The following is a 21,701-nucleotide window of genomic DNA, read 5'->3' on the forward strand; positions in this document are numbered from 1 at the left end:
AAATTTATAAAATGGATCAATGCACGTTAAACAAAATCTTATTCCTTTGATAAAAATAACTCACATGTCTCAACTATGTGAAGGTGTTTGATTGGATACGAAATTTAAGAATGACAGAAAGACTTTTGAAACTTATAATTTAAAAAAAATTATAGATATTTGTATAGATGTAAATCATTTCATTAGGATTAAAATTAAAATTAAATTATTACTACTAAAAAATAGAAAGGTGGCAACTCTTCTTTTTAATATTGACTAAAAAAAAGTGTGTCACATAACATAACAAGATGAGTATTAATTTGACGATTATCTTGAAAATACTCTAAGGGAGATCTGATATTGAAGATCTAAAGCATTATATTCACACTGTTCATTAGCGGATTTGAGCCTTTATTCCCTTTACCGGGTACGGTTAATACGAATCTAGATTAATTGGACGTAATGAATTCATATACCGGATGATTAAATTTCAAAACAGGTTATAGTACACTGTATTGCAGTTACAGGAAGCTAACAGCTTAGTAAAAAGTTTAAGTTATGATGCTTTCTGATTTTTAACCTTTTTGAATAGGCTTAATGCATATGGGCCCCTCTAAACTTATCTTTTTTTTTTTTTTTTTTTTTTTCATTTTGGCACCTCAACTAAGTGTTGTTCCAATTTAACCCCTGGACTTGGCCTGAAGTGTGTCTATCAAACACAATTCGACTTACATAACATATATGGTGAGTTTCATTTTTTTTTGGTCTTGCGCGTGAATGTCAATCGCATCCTACATGAAAAATTCAATCAATTAAAACACTCCACCCATTTAATTGTACACATCAAATAGGAAGAAGTGTGCTATTATGTTATACAAGTGAGGAACCACCACTTAAACCAATCAAATAACAAAAATGGAACATAACAAATCAAAATTGGAAACTAAAACTGAAAAATAAGAAACTAAAACTAGAAAATAAAAACTCAAAACTAAAATTGGAAAATCAAAAACTGAAAAATAAGAAAATAAAACTAGAAACCAAAATTGAAAACTAAAAAACCAAAACCAAAATTTAATATCTGATGTGTATAATTAAAATCGATAGGGTGTTTTAATTGGTTGAATTTTCCGCGTAAGATGCGATTGACATTCATACACAAGGCTAAAAAAATGAAACTCACCATATATGTTATGTAAGTCGGATTGTGTTTGATGGACACACTTGAGGCTAAGTTCAAGGGTTTAATAGGAACAACACTTAGTTGGAGTGTCAAAATGGAAAAAGGGGCAAGTTTAGGGAGCCACATATGAATATTCATCAGACCTCTTGATCATGTTATCAATAAAACTATTCATGTACAAATATGTCGTTAATTTTGTCCTCAATAAAAATTCAATGAAATTCAAAGTTGAATCTACTTTATAAAATATAACGAATAAGATTTTTACTATAACAAAAAGCGTATCATAAGAAAATTAGTTAAACTTAAAGATCTTAACATTAAAGCTAGGCGGATAAAATATTTTTTTCCCACGTCAGGGGATAAAGTGCTCCCTAACAAAGGTAACTATGTGTCCAACAAGAATTGAATCTGAAACCATTAATTAAAGATGAATACTTAACACTCCACCACAACCTTTGTTGGTTGGAGTCTGGTTGAGCTTTGTGTAGTGTAAAATTTGTTAAAAAGAAAAAAAAATATTAACATGGAGTCATTATGACTAGTACGAAAATGAAAAGAAGAAGAATAATAAGGAAATGAAAGATCTATCTTCTTTTTTTTTTGATAAATTATTCCGATTACATAGGAGATCAGGGAAAAGAAATGAAACTATTGAACTAATTTTACGACGTGAGAGTATATATATTTAGTTGTACGACTTGTTTTGATACTTGTTCTATACACAAATGCATGTACGGAGCTAGGGCACCGGAAGGGGGTTCATCAATTTCCATCGTTGAAATTTACACTGTATATAAGATCAATATTATTTTTATGTATATATAGTAGATTTTGAATTTTCTTGCTTCTTCATATATTTATTTCTGTATATTTTGAATCCTCTTATATAAAATTCTGACTCCACCACTGCACATATTCCACAAGTAAAAAAGTTATTGCCTTATTCTTAGAGGTGGGTAGTTTCATTCTTGCCAAACCTTTCCTTATTTGGTTTTCCGTCTTCATAACATAAATTAATTATAATAATCCAAATTAATTACTTTTAATATACAACCATGCGCAGAGGAAGTGCTATAGACGCAACCCTAGAAAGTGGAAGTCCCCATTGGATAAGCCCTCCCTTTATTTGTATTTTATTTATTCCAAGATTTCATGCTGCCTGTCCACTGATTAGTTGGTGGATTTGCCTTTTTAATCTTTTTTTGGTTCTGCTTTCTATACATTTTATATTCTTAATTAATGTTAAACCCCAAGTTTCACTGTCATAATCGTGTTGGCTTTGCATTTGCACAAGTAGGTGTGTCCCCCAAATTTCAAAAAGGTGAGATACTTAAATCATTAATCATATTCTTTTCTTCTCCCCTTTGTTTGTCTTTTTCCTCAAGTCCCTACTTGGAAAACAGGTTTGAAAAGATTGAAAAAATTTGAGAAGTAACCTAATTAGGCTTTCCTTAAGCAACACACAGTTCCTTTATCTAATTATAGTTATAGCATTTAGATTTTTTTTTTTAAACTTTATTCTTATGTAAATGGTTAAAATGTGTAAGTTATTAGTAATTCATTTACTAAACAAATTATAGTTAAAAACATATTTTCTACTTTCAGTCAAATGATACTTAATAATGCCCAAAAACAGGTGGATACAAATGCAACCCCCAAATACTGTGGATAATAGGAAGCTAGGAGCTAAATTCTGATTTCCAGTTCAATCATAATGACCACCTTATTGGGCTTTAGAAGGGGAAAAAAATGGGATTTTAACATTTTTGGCTATTTGGTTAAAAAATATTTGTCCGCTAACCATAATAGATTATAGTCATCAACAGCGTATACTTTGTGTATAACAAATGAATAATAAGTATAAAATCAATATATAATTTATTTGTATTAATGTACACATTAATTATACAGATTACACTGGCTAAAATTTATTTATTATAAATAAAGGCTAAAATTATTTCTATTGTGAATTTTGTTGGGCTGCTGTGTAATGCAACAATGCCTAAAATCAGTTGTCAACTCTTATAATAACTGCATGCATATCAAAATCCTTTTTTTCTAAACAACGTGCCACTAAAAATATCATGTTCAGTAGAATCACAACTACTAGGGACCTGGCAACACAGCCTAAACTGGAATTAAACACAAAGTTTAATATGCAACTGCTTGTAATCATGACAAGTCTAACCATACGTTTAGATGTGAAATATCAAACGTACTAAGACTCGGACCATTTACAACAAAATATACTGCTCGCTCAGTTTTAATTTGTTTGTCTTGTTTGACTTGGTACGGAGGTTACGAAAAAAAAGAACATTTTTTAATCTTGTGATTTTAAATTTAAGATATGTAAAATGTACTAAAATGTCATTTAATCTTGTGGTCTTAAACATGTCACGTGGAAAGTTGGAGTTAAAAAGTTGTCAAAAAGGAAAGAGACATTCTTTTTTAAGCGGACTAAAAAGAAAAGTAAGACAAACAAATTGAAACCGGAAGAGTATGTTTTTCAAAAACTAAAATGAAGTAGATCAAATATCATACGGCCGAAACTCTTACAGAGTAATAAAATAAATCAAAGACGAATTCAGAATTTTAACTGAGTTGGTATTAGTACCATTTATCATATTTATCGACAGGGGCGTCTCATCGATATTGGAGGCCTAAGACAAAACTCTAATGCGAGGCCTTAACTTAACTAAAGCGCGCGCACACACACACTCATTAAATGATTTTTCTTAGTTATACAAAGTGTGAATAAGCTTAGGATTTGATAATTAGAAATGAAAAATTAGATTTTATGCATCTTTTTTCTATACCAACGACATATTATTTAAATGTCACTGTTGCTATAGGTGTATAAAAATCATTTGCTATAGCAGCCAAAATATTTCGAACCCAATAATGTTACAGGGAGGTCTGACTGTTATAGTAAAAAGTGGGCCCAAAAATTAGTAGTACCTTTTAAAAAAAAAATCAAAATTAAATAATTAATACATAATAAATATATACACAGGACAAAGTGGGCCCCCAAATTATGGGGCCAAGGCAATGGCCTTATTGGCCTAATGCTCAAGACACCCCTGTTTATCGAGACATATTATTATAATCCACGTTCATGATTTGCATTGTCCGTTTTAGTCCCACGAACTTCACAAATTTGATTTTTTTTTTTTTAATAAAAGCAGACATACCATGTGAACTTGTAATCTATCATATATAGCACACTATTTTTTCCTTCACTTTCGATGTGAGATTTGTATAAGGTATTATATATGTCTCTTCTTTAGAAGCCTATCAATTCTTTTTTTTATATGACGTTTCTTAGGGACTCAACGTCCTCATCCAAGTTTGTTTCACCATCGCATTACGGGAGTCCAACTCAAACACCATTTTTGTCACATCCCAAGTTTAAGCATACACATAGTGTCGGCTCACGCTCATTAGACCTCGTAACTAGAGCCTAGAGGCAGAGCTAGGGGCGTAAGGGATTCATCTGTGAATCCTCTCCTTTGGAAACTTACATTGTATATAAAAATTTAAAATTATTTTTTAAGAATATATAATACTCTCTCCGTCTCAAATTAACAGTCACTTCAGCTCAAAAGAATTATCCCAAAGTAATTGTCACTTTACGAATTCAAGACTATAGTTGGTAATTGTTTTCAAATATACTCTTAACGACACGGTACTTAAGAAGAAGAAATCAAACTACTTTTATTAACAAGGGTAACCCAGTAAACTATACATTATAATGTTTTTTAATTAATAATGAATGTCAAAAGAGTTAAAGCGGCAATTAAAATGTAAGGGGAGAGTACATTGAATCCTCTTAGTGAAAAAATCATAGTTTACACCACTGCTCATGAAGTATTTGTTTCTTGGCTACGTTACGTCGAGCCTAAAAGTACACGCTTGTTCAGTGGCGGAGTTAGAAATTTAGTCAAGAGTGTTCGAATATATATATTTGTAATACGTAATAATTGACATGTCAATACTATATAATTTTTCAGCGAAGGGTGTTCGGTCCTGGGCTGTGGCTCTTCCATTGCGCTTGCCATGTGAATTTGTGTTCTGTTTAATATGACACTTTATTTTTTCCTCCCTTTCCTATATAAAATTTCCTTAAGGTGTTATATACATACACTCTTTTGTTAGAAACTCGCCACCAACTTAAAGCTTGGTAGTCTTTTCACTTTCGTTGATCTGCTCTCATCAGTCCGCCTTATGTCATTCAGGATACAACGACTCACTATTGATACCAATTACCATGCATCCGCCCCTAGAATAGACCAACAGATTTGCATTTCCAGGCTATCTTAATAGAATAAGATCTATGGCCACTAACTTTATTCTTGATTGGTTTTGCAATGATGTTTAGCATTACATCCTTATTGGAGCAGAAAGCAGATCTAGTCCTTAAATTAATCCTAGATAATCTCAATTTACCTAGTTAAAGTTTGTCATTCTTTTATTGCTGATTTGTCGTAGGAACTCTCAAAGTATGAACATTTAATATGTGGCCACACTAATCGATGATGGTTAAATTATTTTCTGTTTAATCTTTGGAAGGACACTACTACCAAGTTGCTCATCAAGACATCAACTCTTGGTGTTACATAGAGATCAAAGCAACTTAACTAATAAGTCTACATGCTTCTTCCTTTTTAAATTCTCGTCTTTTTTCCTTTATGAATTTGAAATATTACACTGATCATGGTGACGGTGTAAACTGTTTTTACAATAATATAAAATTTAACTGAATATGGCGAGTTATATTTTATTATCTAGGTTGCCATATTGGACTAACTACTGCAAGAAATGTGAAACAAACCCAAAGTAACCAACCCAACACTAATGTATATTATAACCACTGAGAATACAAATTACAACTGATAAAGGGAAATGATAAGCAATTAACTAGTAATAGTCATTTAGGGAAAATTGAGAAGAGGAAACTATAAGGGGATGAAAAACTTAGAGAAAGGAGACGAGAGGGACAGATGAGGAGGAGTATGGCTGGCAAAGTCTCAAGATCGCGAGAAGTTGACTGCAAAAGCGGACCTCGGTCAAAGGTTGACCTATTGCGACCACAGTTAAGAGGTCCGTGAAAGCGAAGCAGCTGGCCCTGTTGATTGTCGTGAAAGCAGAAATTTGACTCCTTGATAGCGGGCCTGTTGGGACTAGCATCTCCGCGGAAGCGAGGAATATTTTGTGATCGCTAGGGGTGTTCACGTTTCAGTTTAAATTGTTTTTTGGTAAAACAAAAATGAAATCAATTTAGTGGGTATTTTAATTATTAAAATCAAATCAAATGTAAATTTGTCAGCTGATTGTTGGTTTTTGTCGACTTTTTAGATTTTGGTTTTTGACAAACCTAATGGTACTTCTCTCTTTTTTCTTCGTGCAATCAAAAAAGAATTATCCTTCTTTTTTGATACTTTATTACCCTTTATTATGGCAACTATAACTTCATGAATTATGAAAACATGTCATGAGATCAATAAACTTTAATTAGGTGAATAAAATTTAAAAAAGATACAAAATAAGTCTAGCCATCCAAGGTTTTGATTAAAAAAAAATGTCTAGCCATCTAGGTAAAACCTCATAATGATGATCTATACTTGATTCAGTTTGAGAGAACATTTCTCTATTGACTTCATTTGTTTTCATTAAGATTAAGACTTCTGAATCTGAATACACATTTGAATATTAGGATGTGCATTAAGATTTATATATTTGAATCTGAATGGACATATGAATATTAAGATGTTGTATTAAGATCTGAATACTAAATAAGTAAGAATGTTTGTTTTTTCAATAGCTGAACGCATAAAACTTGTTTTTATTTAAAAAAACTATAAATATGTAATTTAATAAAATATTAAATTAATCTAATACATATTTTTAGAAAATCATATAGCGGTTGGTGGTGATGATGTCTAGCAGTGGCGGTTGTAGGCGTTGATTAGGAATGGTGTTGGTTAATGGTAGTGTTATGGGTAGTAACTAGTGATGGCTGACGGTAATGGTTGATGGTGCAGGCTGATAGTTATGGTGGATGCTAGTGATAGCCCGTGGTGGTGGTTGACAATATATATAACGGTGACTGACGGTTGTGTAGTTGGTTGTGGTTATGGTAATTGGTGGTGATGATTTTAAATTGTGTGGCGCCTGCGGACGTAGGATCAAACCACGTTAGTTATTGTGTTTTTTATCGTTTTCACGCTAACAGAGAAGGCATAACTTAAGTAGAAAGGAGGGATTCTGCATTGCTCACCTGGCAAAACAAGCTTAACCTTATTTACTCGCCTTTGCTAAATAGATCAGTTATTTATTTACTCGCCTTTGCTAAATACATCAGTTATCATCATTCTACATATAAACAAAATGATATTTGTCTCTGTACCTAATAGTTTTACATGCTCTAGAGCAGTGGCAGAGATAAGAATTTTCACTAAAGAAATTTATAATATAATGAAGTAAACACAGAAGAAGCCCAGAAATTTCAACATACATATATATATATATATATGTATAACAAATAATTTTGATCTATGCTCTCGAGTGTCTTTCATCCAAAATGCAGACACAACTAGCAAACACAAGTAACTATATGCAATTTCCTGAATTCATTGACGAACTATGAATACTAATATTCAAACTGCCGGATGGCAACGTTTCTTAAATGAACCAAAAAAAAAAAAAAACTCAGTTTCAATAAGCATTTGACATCATGCTATTACAGCCAGAAGACTAACAGATCTATATATTTAAGATTAGAGATTGTCCCCTCATTGATAAAAAAGTAAAGAAAATTGTTGGGATTACTATTTGACAGCTGAGTTAACGAGGCAGATAATTAAATCACTTTTTCACTAGTAAACGTCTCCCACTTCTTCCCACTGAATTTAAAATTAAAACATCCAGATAAGTTATGAATACATGCAAAACAATTCCTGCAAGAGAGAAAATACACCATATTCAACTAATTCATATGAAAATGGATGCAAATCTTTCACCAGATAAATTTGTGGTCATTACAGTTTATACTTGCTAAACATTAGAAAACAATTTGGTACAGGTTCAATTGGACTCATAACTTTCGATGTGGAGGCATGGAGCATAAATTTATATGCAAAAATTTACTGAAATTAGAATAATTAATAGCAAACATGAACCCATAATTTTAAAAATATAATGGGTTCAATGCTAAGAAATTTAAAAGATTAAACTCATAGAATTTAAATATGAATCCGCCTATGCTCTGCCTAATGGTGTCTGGTTTGATTTTCACACTTTCCAATTAGGTAGCCACTAGGCTAGTCAGATTAAAGGAAGAGGAATGAACATTGTTATTTAAATAGGGAAGATAGGTGTAATGCAACATATAAACTTGCATCACATTTGTTGTGTTATTAGAATAGTAACATCAACAACAGTTTGATAAGGCTGTGAAGTTTCAGGTTCAATTTCTAGCGGAGACATAGACGTTAGGTGATTTTTTTTTCCCTTTGTCCATGTTTTGATGCATAGAGTTACACGGTACCTGTACCTGTAGGAGGTAGCAAGTGCCCCGTGAATTAGTTGAGGTGCGCACAAGCTGGCTCAGACACCACAGTTATTCTATTAAAAAAAAAAAAAACAACAACAACACTATGATAAGGCTATAGCAATATACAGTACAGTATAAATTCCTGCAGGACCATAACTGCATTGATTTTTTACTGAGGTAAAATTATATTTTTCGTTTGGACCAAACAAGAATAGCGAGTGACTACGAATTTATCAAAGAGTCAATTGTTTCATTTTTTCGAGTTTTATATATTTCGTGTTGTTATTTTACTGATAAAATGTATTAAACATTCAAACCTCTACTTTTGATTCTTTCGAACTATAGCAAGCTTTTAAGTTCATGTAACCTTTTCGTTTTAGGCTCGTTCTTATGAATGCACAGGAAATATATGATCAACTCGTAAATGAAAATTCTAATAAATTAAACAAATTACTCTAAATACAGGAAAACACAGTTAACAAAAATTAGCACTTGTTAGGTCTTATCTTCATACCAAAAAGATCAACAGAATATGAAACATTTTGCTTCCTTATGTTGTTCAGACTCTCCAAAAATTGTTGTTATATCCGTGTCAGTCTGTCAGATCTTTCAAGAATCTACTACTTTTGAAGGATCCGACACACACACATTGACATTTTTTAAGAATCCGAGCAACATAAATACCGCGGAAACACCACCTACAAGGGTCAAAACTCGACATAGATATGTTTCAAGAGGCTTGTCCATCTACTATCCTATTCTATTTTGGAGAGAGTGATAATCCAATCCTCTGTGATTTCGGAGCTGTTCGGGAATATAGCAGCTTCCATTCCGGCATATTCGCCTCAGCTCCAAAATCACAGAGGATGGATTATCACTCTACCCAACAAATTAAAGAAAGTACATATTTCGGAAAGAAAAATACAAGGAAGAGCAAAAATGGTTTGAAGTCTTTGTTAGTCCCCTGTTGCTCTGCTTGTGGGGATTTTATAGAAGTATTTTTGAAATTCAAAAGGCTAAAAGAGCCGTTATGATCCCACCTGTATTTTTGGGAAAATGACAAAGATGGTCCTTAATGTTAGAGGCAGGTTTAAAATAGTACTTAAAGTATGCGTTCAACAGTTTTGGTTCTTTGTATTTGTCAAAACATAACACTTTAGTCCGTCAAATATTTAGCGAACTTTGTATGTTAGTTTTGACGGGAATTATGAAGAAAAAAATTAGCAGGAACTCACCTTAAGAGGTGCAATTTTTATAATATTTGCTAATTTCTATTTTATATCTTTTAGGGCCTGTTTGGAAAGCCACCTGATAATTGGAATTGCTGTAATTACTAGGGTAGTAATTACACAACCTAGTAATTACACAGTATTGTAATTACAACGACTTATTTGTTTGTCGTAATGTAATTACAGTGTAATTACAAGCATGTTGTTTGGTTGCACAAGTGTAATTACACAGTTTATTTAATTTTTTTAATTTTTTTTATCAAAATTTAAAATTAATATTAAAAAACATGTGTCTTTATAAATGATCTTAAATTAGTTATTTAATAACACATTGTTTCTTGAAAGTATATTAGTTAATAATTATATATTTGTAACTAATGTTGTAAAAAATAATTGATATATTTTTTTAAAATAATAATATTTTAATTTTAATTAATTATAAAACTTAAAAGAAGACTTTTTTTGTCGGAACATCATGAATGGGATGTTTGACAAAAAATATATTTATAAATATAATGCATAACATTAGTCAAATGTTTGACAAAAAAAATCTATCAACTGTAAGTAAAAAATAAACACATGCAATGTGAAATAACAAGTCAATAGTACTAAATCAAATAAATTAAAATTGAAAATATAACCTAAATTCAAAATCCAAAATCCAAAACAAAAAGTTTAACATAATACTCTTATGTCAAATTCCAACATTACATAAGTAAGTTCCAACGTGACTTAATTAAGTAAATATAATTCAAAAGAAAGGAAAAATAAAGTCTATAACCTCTTTCATAACGAAATTCTACTATAATAACGTCACTCATTATATGTCAAGTTTGTTAATGACTCATTCTTTCTAATATTAAGAGGTGTGGTTTCAAAAATTAGAATAATAGCACGGTTATGCTAAATTAATAAAATAAAAAATACGAGCAATTACATGAAAACACAACAAGTAAATGTTGGATTGAGAAGAAAGGAAATGAAAGATAAATAATATAAAAAATAAAAATATATTTTAAAAAATAAAAATAAAAACAATTAATAATAGAAATAAAACAAAAAAGAAAGAAACTAACTCTGAAATTACAGGATGTAATTACACCCAATTCTCAACCCCTCCTTGAGAATTAGGAGTGTAATTACATCCTCTCAATTACACTAAATTTTCACCTAACTATGTAATTAGGTTTAGAATTAGGAGTGTAATTACATCCTCTCAATTACACTAAATTTTCACCTAACTATGTAATTAGGTTTAGAATTAGGAGTGTAATTACATCCTCTCAATTACACTAAATTTTCACCTAACTATGTAATTATTTGGTCAAACAAACAGACCAAACTGTGTAATTACACCCAATTACTCATAATTCCAATTACCTGGGTGGCTTTCCAAACAGGCCCTTAGTGTCTAATGTAGGCTTTTGTGTTGCATATCTTAAATTTTGATGAGACTTTCTTGATATTTATGGTTAAACCTTTTTTTTTTCCACTAAGTCTATCAAATTTAACAAACAAGTTGCGTGATAGTTTTATTCCCAACAAATGAGAAGTTTTCAAGCATTTCGTCGAATTAGTATATTTTGCAAAAACTATTAAATATTTGACGGAAACTAAAAATGTTAACTTTTGCTGCTGGGCTTTTATACCTGCTGGGCCATAACTAAAAATGGGCAAATTTAGTTTAGGGCTTATGGGATTGGATCATTTGCACTTTTGTCCCTATTTTGTGTTGATCTTTAATTTTTGTCCTTCAAATGGGTTGATCTTTAATTTTTACCCTTCAAAATCGTACTCTTGCCTAGAAGGGCATAAGTTACGCATGTAATATCCACAAGTTATGTCAACTTCCTTAAAGAACTTATGACCCGCTAGGCATCAGTTCGCTTTGAAGGCCAAAAATTAAAAACCAACTTATTTGAAGGTCAAAAATTAAAGACCAGTCCATTTGAAGGAAAAACCATGCAATTACTTCAATGGGATTCCTATATGATATTTCGTGGGTCATTTGCACTTTTGACCCTATTTTGTGCTGATCTTTAATTTTTCCATTAAAATGGGCTGGTCTTTAATTTTTGCCCTTCAAAATTGACAGAATTTTGAAGTCTAGAGGCCGTAAATTCAACAATGATAAATTTTAGGTCCAAGTCTAGAGGCCATAAATTCAACAATGATAAATTTTGCAAATACTGCAAGAAGACAAACCACGTAGTTGGTGATTGTCATAAATTGAAGAATAAACTAGAGAGAGAACAAAATGCTGCAGAAAACCGCTGAAGCAGGAGTTGTTGAAAGTGATTCCAAAATGATGTTTTGACGGTTGTCTTTGTTGATAAGAAAAATTCTTCTGGATGGGTTTTTGATTCTGGATGTAAATATCACGTGTGTCCTCATAAGGACTAATTTTCAACATATGAGAAAGCTTGTGGTGTTGTCCTAATGGGGAATGACGCCCCATGCAACGTTATTGGGATTGGTACTGTAAACATTAGGACCCATGATGGTGTTATCAGGACCTTGACCAACGTTCATCATGTTCTGACTTGAAACGAAACCTTATTTCTCTGGGTACTCTTGAATCTCTTGGATGTAAATATTCAGCTGAAGGTGAAGTTCTCAAGGTTTCAAAAGGTGCTCTGGTCTTGATGAAAGGAACAAGACGTGGGACTCTCTATTACTTGCAGGGTTCAATTATGAAGGGGTCTGTAGCAGTTTCTAATTCATTATCCGACGATGATGTCACCCGTTTATGGCATATGCGTCTCGGCCATATGAGTGAGAAAGATATGACCATTCTGAGCAAAAGAGGTCTTCTTGGTAAAACTGGTATGGGTAAACTTTACTTTTGTGATCATTGCGTTTTTGGGAAACAGAAGAGAGGTAGTTTCTCCATAGCAAAACACCGTACACAGGGCATTCTTGATTATATTCATTCGGATTTATGGGGTCCCTCCAAAGTTCCTTCCCTTGGAGGAAAACGTGTTGACTTTCATTGATGATTTTTCTCGTAAGGTCTGGGTTTATTTCCTAAGACAGAAAAGTGAAGCGTTTCCCTATTTCAAGAAATTCAAAGCCTTTGTTGAGAACCAGACTGGCCAAAAAAATTAGAAGCTCAGGACTGATAATGGTTTGGAGTTCTGTAGTAATGAGTTTAATGAGTTCTATGTTATTTATGGTATTACTAGACATAAGACTCTCGTTCATAAACCCCAGCAGAATAGAGTTGCAGAACGTATAAACAGAATATTACTTAAGAGAGCCCGTTGTATGCTTTGAAATGATGGTTTATGGCACCGCCGTGATTTCTGGGCCGAAGCCGTTTCTACGGCTTGTTACCTCATCAATTTGTCTCCACATTCATCTATTGACTTTAAAATTTCTGAAGAAGTTTGGTCTGGTAATCCCGTTGACTACTCTATTCTTAAAGTTTTTTAATGCACTATTTTTGCTCATATTAATGATGGGAAGCTAGCCCCAGGGCTGTTAAGTTTGTTGACACCCAATTTTGTCCCGCCTCTCCCCCCGAAATACCTATTAATACTTCTAGTGTTTTGAGAAATTAAAAAATATGCATTTAAATTTTACTATAATTATTAGTCTTTTATTAACACCCACGTTTTATTATTCCGCTGCAGTTATTATTATTATTATAATTATTACTATTATTATTATTATTGTTATTATTATTCTTAAATTATCATTTTATTACTAATTGTCATTAATTATTATTTCTTGTTATTTCCATTATTATTATTATTATTATTATTATTATTATTATTATTATTATTATTATTATTATTATTAATTACTAATCATTATTATTAGCGTTATTTTTTATCAATTATTAATCATCATTATCATCGTTATTTTATTATTAATTATTATCATTGTTTTATCAATAATTGTTATTTATTATTATTATTATCATCATTATTATTTCTTATTATTATTATCATTATTATCTTATTATTACCACTATTATTGTTATTATTATTATTAATTTATTAACATTTTGCCACTATCAATAATTGTTATTTATTATTATTATTTTATTATTAATTATTATCATCTTTATTTTTATTAATTATTATCATTTTTAATTATCAATATTTGTTATTACTATTATTATTATTATTATTATATCTATTATTATTTTTTATCACCATTATCATTATTACCATTATCATTATTGTTATTAGCAGTATTACTACCGCTATTTATTTGCTGCTATTATTTAGTATTATTCAAACTTGCATTTCTCAACGTTTCTACCAACCTCCGCATACGCATCGCATTTACTTCGCACATTTTAATGATAGCGTTTGTTATTAAATATTATTGCACGGTCATTTGCGACATCATATAATTTTTACCCGGGTCTTTTTTATAATTACATATTTATGTATTAGGTAATATTCTGGCACCCTTAGTACATCGTTAATCAAAATGTGTCTCTTATTCAAATTTAGAAGCCAAACTATTTCTTGCACTCAGTCCGTATTTGGACTTACCGGACCTCAAATCAAAATCCGATTAATTCCTAATATTTTTGGACTAGACCATGTTTTTATCTCAATTTTTTTTAGACCAGTACATGTTTTAATTCACTAGTCCATCTTTTCAGAACCCAGTCTAAAATTGACCCGGTCCACAAATGGACCGGGTCCGATATATTTTCATCAAAATAAGGGAAACCCTAAAAAGGGTTCCCCTCATTTTTTTCCGCTTCCGCCTCTTCTTCTTCCTTTCCTCTCCATCTCTTTCCTCCCCTCAAAACCCTAGCCGCTATCTCCTCTTTCCCGCCTCTCACGCCGCTCCCCACTCACCCCCCTTTCCCTCCTTCTTCTCCGCTCCCACTTCTCCCTGTTTTCCTCTCTCTGTCTCCCACCTCTTTCTATTCCCCACCTCCGCACTTCCCTTCCCCGCTCCTCTTTCCTTTTTAAGCAAAAAACCCTATAAATAGAGGGTAGGGGGAAATCCCTCAGGAGAGGTGCTAGAACCCCAAAAAAATTGCCTCGCAAAGAAAGAAAATCTCAAAGGAACAGAATTTTTGGATTCGAAAATCCCCTGAAATTATAAGTTCTTCAGTGGCTGAAACCCCCTTTAAAAAGAAAAGAGTGTTTTTCTAGCCGTCTCAATTCCCCCTAAATATCAGCTCACTTTTTTTTTAGTCGAAGCGTTGGATCGTTTGTTTTAGTCTCTTTTGTTGTTTCTGTTACTGTTTCGCATCCGAGTCTACACAAACTCGGAAATTCGAGGTGTTCGAGCGTGAATCGAAGACCCCGCATCCACTTCGCTGCACCCGAAGAAGGTGAATTCTCTTCCTTCAAGTTCTTTAGTAATCGTTTGAGTGTTTTAAGCTATTTTGTCGATTTGTTTGCGTAGTCGTATTTTAATTTTGTTTTTTTAGTTATTCTGGTCGAATTAAACATGTTCGATCCTGTTTAGTTTTAATTCTGGGAGCATGTTAGCCTTATATACAAGTTTAGATTCACCCGGTGCTTATATTTGTTTGTTAGCATTGTCATTAGATTAATCATGTGTAGGTTCAGATTAGGAGACCTGTTAATCGTGTTTATGTGCATTAGTTTTTTTTATGATTGGTTAGACTGTATCTCATCCGATTAGGATCTAATAAGGACCATTATAATGCCTATTTTGTTTGCTTCCACATACTGTTTAGAAGGGTGGTGACAATCCTTGCTTGCCCTCTAAAATCTGGGGTTGTCGTTTCACTATTATGACATCTAATGAGTCCTGTGTTCATTTATATTCCAGAAGCCTATCCATCCTGCTAATATGGTTTTAAATTTGTTATGCCTGTAAATTGCTTATGTCAAACCTGGATTAATGGGTGCTGGATTTGATCAGCTTAGTTAAATACATGTTAGATAATACATAAGCTTTCCTGCTTGGCATCATGATTAGCACACTCGACCCTTTGTCTGTTTTCTTTTAATTAGTGTACAAGCTGATTTTGAATATCTGAGATGTGTCCGTATCTGTTAAGTCAAGTTCAAGATCATTTGTGACCTATGTGTTTGATATACTGAATGGTTCTTTTATTGGTGTGTTGCTTCATAGTCTGCAAACCTGCACCAATGCCCTATTAAGTCCTGTAATACTGTTTAAAGTCCTTTGTTGACAAAACTGTTAGTTGTGTACTATATGATCATTTCTATTTAAATTTGTACCTGATCAGGCTCATTTAGCCATATTTGTTTAGTATTGAATCTGTAGTTTACTGGATAAGCTCAGCTAGTTGTTGGTTGCCTAATTGTGTACATGCCCAATCTTAGTCACACCTAATGTAGATTGTGCATGTTCATCCTAGTTGCCTACTGTTCATTTTATCTATGTTTAGTCTTATATTATTTGGTAAACTTTCTGACAGAATTAATTTCTCTGGGTTTAGTTGAACTTAGATTAACCCCTGAAAATGAGGTGCTATCTGCCTAAGTCATCTTCAAAGATCATATTAGCATACTTGAATGGTCTAATCTTGCATGTCTAAAGCTCACAACTTGTTTAATTATACCCATATCATTGGTTGTGTATGATTCATTAAATTATGCAACTTATGAATTAATCAATATCACTAGCGAGAGTTACATGTTTTTTTTTTTACTATCATAAAAAATTGTCAGCTGTTTAGCCAGAATTGTGAGCTAGTGTGTACTTAAGCATAAGCTTCAATTGATCTAAGATTTGTTGCCTTTTTTTTTGCCAATGTACTATGTGTTCATTTAAGATGAGTTTTTGAAAGATTCATTAAACTAGAAATAATATGCTCAAATGCATTTGCAAGATTTGTTTACAAGGCCAAGATGGATATTTTATTAAGCACCCCTGTTTGATTGTTCAAATTGAAGCTTGGGTTCAGAATCAAAAACATGTTTTAAGTTCAATATGGGAGCTGTTGACTTAAAAGCATGGTGTATATATATGAACTGTGTCGAATAAAGTGTAATGAAACAGTCTCTATAGTTGAAAAATGTCCTTGCCTCTTGATAATTCACTTGCATATGCTTGAAACTGTCCATTCAGGAGTATGTATTTATTTTCTTAGTTTTGCATCTGCTTTGCCTAGTCATGTCCATGCTGCAAGTTGTGAAATAGTTATAGATTATAAATAATCTCGGTCTTTAATATGTGGCTGCTAAATCTCTCCAGAGGATATCAAAATGATATCAATATCCCTTAATTTAGTGCATCTGTTTCAGTTCTCCATATGATGGATTACTTTGTATGATCACTTCTGATTCAGAATTAAGTCTACATGTTAATGGAGTGTGCTCGGATCACTGGTTATATACTTGAACCATGATAAAACGTCTGGGAAATTCTTCTGATCATAGCCATAGCTGTCCATTATGTTTGCTTTGGTATATCTGTTTTGATATGTCCTTAGGGTAGCCTCTGAAGTACCCCTTTGGTTCTAACTCCTTTCCCTTTTCGTTTCATGCATGACCATCGCATACGAGTCCGAGGGACTCGTTCTTCTCCTGCTCTGTGTTGGGCTAAAAGCCCGACGACGTCTCCTCCGTATCCAGTTCTGCCCGCAACAAACAATAGAAAACAATATTCTGGGCCAAAGCCCAATGCACAGGAACAGCAGCAGCAGCCCAACAATATGAAAATTGCTGGGCCGAAGCCCAACAGAAAAATGGGTCCAGCAGTGCCCAAACGGGCTGGCCCATTTGATACTTATTACCCTCTTATTTTATTTTGTGCATATAAATTTGTATTATGCAAACTAATTCTTTGTTTATTTTGCTTTCTTAGTTTAGATAAATCTTAAATAATTAGTAGGCTTAGTTTTAGTAATGGGTAGTTAGTTTAAACAAAACCAATAACTAATCCCATAAGTTTTTTTCAGTTTTTCTTCTCTCCACATTAAATTATTCATAGAATATATGATATTTGCTTCTAGAATAATTGATGGCATAAATTCATATTTTGATTTCCAAAACACCACTGTTACATAAATGTAAACTCAAGCATATTTTCGCAAATAACTCTTCAAATTTGGAATCAATCATACATCATTTTGGCTAAGTATAATTAATAAAGTTAATGAAAAAGAGGGAAACTCATGTCCTTTTTTCGTCATAATTGTCTTCTAAGCAAAAATAAGTCTAAGCATTTCTACATCATCATGTTGATATAATATAAGTTTATTTAAGATTCACATTAGCTATCTTATATTTGTTCATGCCCTTAAAATCGCAAGAAAAGAATTATTAATATCTTACTATTTGGTTTGTTTCAAATGTCTATTAAAATACTGTACAAACCCGCTCTTCTTCTATTTATATATTCCACGCAAATCTTATTTTAAGAAGCATCATTATTTAAAGCTTTTTTAGCAATTTTATAAGTTTTATTCGAAATGGCATTTAAAATCTTCTTTTATGTAAATTATTATATTTTCTCTAAATCTTATATTAAGCAAACAGTTTATATTTTCTTTAAAACTTTAGCAGTATTATAAGTTATTTTCTTTAATTTCAAATATTATATTTGCATCTTTAGCCCTAATTAATTAACCTAAGTTTGGTCGGATAACCGTAAGTTAACGGATTCTAAAGGATGCCTAACCCCTTCCCTTTAGGATAATATAGAGCCCTTACCTAGAATCATACTGGTTAAGCAGACTATTAACAGAGGTTTAGCTAGCTTCACCTTAGTTAATAATCAGGTGCCCTAATTCACCTTAAAATCAATTAGGTGGCGACTCCTTAAAACAAAGCAATAAATAGGAATCACCAATATGTTGTACTCCGCTTCAACCCGGTTAAAATGGGGTATAACAAAGTTCATGTTTCTTGGTTATGCTTCTGAGTTTAAAGGATATCGTTCGTTGTGTCCTAGCTCCAAGAAAATTATTCAGAGTCGGGATGTTACTTTTAATGAGGCTGTTATGTTATCGTCAGGGAAAGAGTCTATTGTTTCCTCTATGGATAATGATGATATGAAAGATGCCAGTGAGAAGCTAGAGGTAGAAGTGAGCCATAAAGCTCACGAAGTAGGCCCTATTCCTTCTATAGTTCGTCAGGCTAGCGAGGAGGCTCCTAATGATGAGCCAAGTACTAGTACCACACGTCCCGTCAAACCACAGGTGGAAGATGATCATGTTATTTCTTGTGATAGACCGAGACGAGTTATAAAGAAGCCCACTCGATATACTGATACTGATGATGATGATGGGCTTATTGCTTATGCTCTTTCTGTTGCACAAGAAATTCCCGAAGGAGTTGATCCTTCTACTTACTTTGAGGTAATTTTCTGTCCTAATTCCTCAAATTGGTTAGTGGCTATGCAAGAAGAGATGGAAATCTTGCACAAAAATACTACATGGGAGTTATGTGAGCTGTCCAAAGGACGTCGTACATTGATTGCATGTAACGACCCGTTTGGTCGTTATAGTCTTTCGGGCATTTTCGCCCCTTTTCGAGCTTGGTTAGCTCACTTTTGATCGAGGGGACCGTTGGCATGCTTCTCGAGGTGTCTAGACTTAATTTGGGCGACTTTTTGTGAAATTTGAGCTTTTAGTTGACTCAAAGTTGACTTTCGGGTAAACGGACCTTTTTTCAAAAATTTGTCAATTCCGAGAGGTCCAGATGATCATTTAGAACTTGTGTGTGCATCTGTTTCGGTTCCCAATGCACTCGGATGCATTTTGGGACTTGGGTTGGGAGATTGGAATTAAGGTATCGGGGGTTGACTCGATCAACGAGACCTCCGTTGGGAATTCTGAGGCCACGAACCCGTTCGTAGCGTGTTTTTATATGTGTCTATGTATTTGGTATGTGAGCAGATGGCCTCGAGAATTAGTCAAAAAATCATATTGAAGTGTGAAAATCGGCTTTGGTGGCACCAGCATCGCGACAGTGGTACCGCTGAAGCGGTCATCTTGCCACTCAAGCAATCCTGGCCATTTGGGCTTGACCGCTGGAGCGGCACCGCTGTAGCGGCCTTGGCATCGCAGAAGCGGGTGACGGGCAGTGAATTCATTTAATGAAGTATTAAAAGCCCTTAGTCTATCATTTAATGCCATTTTGAAAATAGAGCTATTGGGGACTATTCTTGGGGATTATTGGTGAAGGTTTTTGGTGGTAAGATCTCCTAATCCTCTTGCTATTTCATTTCTCCTAATTATCTTAGAATTTATCTTTCCTTGTTAGTTCCTTAGTAATGGAAGATTAAAAGTGGGTTTTGATAGATTTTCTATCTAGACTTATTAATGATGAAATTTTTGGAGTTTATGCTAGATTATGATGTATCTAGGATTGTTAATCATATATCTTTCATTATTAGTGTTGGATTCTTGAATTTAAGAGTTAGGGTTTATACCCAAAATTGAGGGGTTTACTTGAAATTTGAAATTAGGTTAATCCTTGAGTTAATTTAGCAATTAGTTGTTGGGTTTTGATCACCTAGTGTTTAATTTGATATTTTACTCCTGAATTTCCCGTTTTGACCTTGTGGGCCCCGTTTCCCCAAATTCTAGGGTTGGATTTAACCTAAATTGAATGATAGCAATATTAGTATCTATCTTCATGATTTCTAATTTAGATTTCGAAATGCCTAGGCTTCTTTGATCTTGAGGCTCAACAAAAGGGGAAAACAAATGAGTGATTGTTGGTGTTTGCTGTTCGGCCATCCAGGTAGGTTATGGCTTACCCTTGGTGAGACTTCGTGTAGCGAAGCATATATTTAGATTATATTATTGGAGAAAGCATGTAAACCTTCTGATATAAAGTTGAGTTGGATACTGTATTAGGTTGGGCCCTTTTGTGTGATTGGGGCTAGCCACCCCGTTGTGTGATAATTGATTTGTCCTATTGACTGTGGGTTGATGCCTCATAGCGATAGTGGATATTAGAGACTATTGAGATATGTTGTTTATGACATTGTGGTGCCCCATTTGTTGGCATTTGATTTTGAGGATAGTATTCTATAATACTTGTGTAGTCTTTCATGATATTGTTGGCGTACCCATGTTTGGTACTTGTGATGTTGATATTATTATTCATATTGACTCATACATAACACGCATTCACATCTCTCATGATATATTACTGACACATTATTGATACGTGATGATACACTGTGATGAGTTGAGCTTAGTTTGCATGAGCGTGATGTGAGTGGTCCGATATCTGATATTTGTCGCGGAATCGTGGATTGTGTGCGAGTGATGTAAGTAGTCCGATGTCCGATGGTTTTCCCAGAATCGTGGATTGTGTGATGCTAGAGTCCGACGTCCGATGAGTTTTTCGGAGTCGTGGATGAGTGAGTACATGGACTTCGCGGGTCCCCCATGGGATGTGCTACCGAGACGTCGATACTTCCATTCGGAGTATATGTGTACACTGCATTGTATTGCATTGGCATTCTTACATTATTGCATTGCATTGCATTTTGACTTATACTGTGGTGATTCGGTGTTGTACTTGTGTTGATTGATTTCGGATTGGATATATATAGAGACTCGGCATACTTGGGTTTAGATATTTCAACCTAGGTGATGACGGATACTTGTTTCTAATTGTGTTGACTTATACTTTTTGATTTATCAGCCTATCCTGCTTTATTGTCTGAATTCTGTTAGCTATGCTTAGTCGGCTGATGATACCTACTAGTACTGTGGTTTTGTACTGACCAGCACTTGCTGCATTCCTTTATGAATGTAGAGTTTTAGGTTGGGTCTGCTTCCATCTCCCGTGGCTAATTGTAGCCATCAGCATAG

General features: G+C 33.3%; 1 protein-coding gene across 1 annotated transcript; it reads left to right on the forward strand.

Annotated features, from left to right (window-relative positions):
• The first annotated feature begins 12,385 nt into the window (after positions 1-12,385).
• LOC132601395 (uncharacterized mitochondrial protein AtMg00300-like) lies at positions 12,386-12,942 on the forward strand. Its single transcript, XM_060314482.1, has 2 exons — positions 12,386-12,422; positions 12,548-12,942. Exons 1-2 carry the CDS (start codon positions 12,386-12,388, stop codon positions 12,940-12,942), a joined length of 432 nt encoding a protein of 143 aa, XP_060170465.1.
• Positions 12,943-21,701: the final 8,759 nt, after the last annotated feature.

Source organism: Lycium barbarum, chromosome 7, assembly GCF_019175385.1.
Source record: "Lycium barbarum isolate Lr01 chromosome 7, ASM1917538v2, whole genome shotgun sequence".
Taxonomy (NCBI): domain Eukaryota; kingdom Viridiplantae; phylum Streptophyta; class Magnoliopsida; order Solanales; family Solanaceae; genus Lycium; species Lycium barbarum.

Coding starts and splice junctions, on each gene's coding strand:
- LOC132601395 (XM_060314482.1), top strand. CDS start 12,386: ATGGGGAATGACGCCCCATGCAACGTTATTGGGATTG. Junction 12,423..12,547: donor ATGCAACGTTATTGGGATTG/GTACTGTAAACA, acceptor GTAAATATTCAG/CTGAAGGTGAAGTTCTCAAG.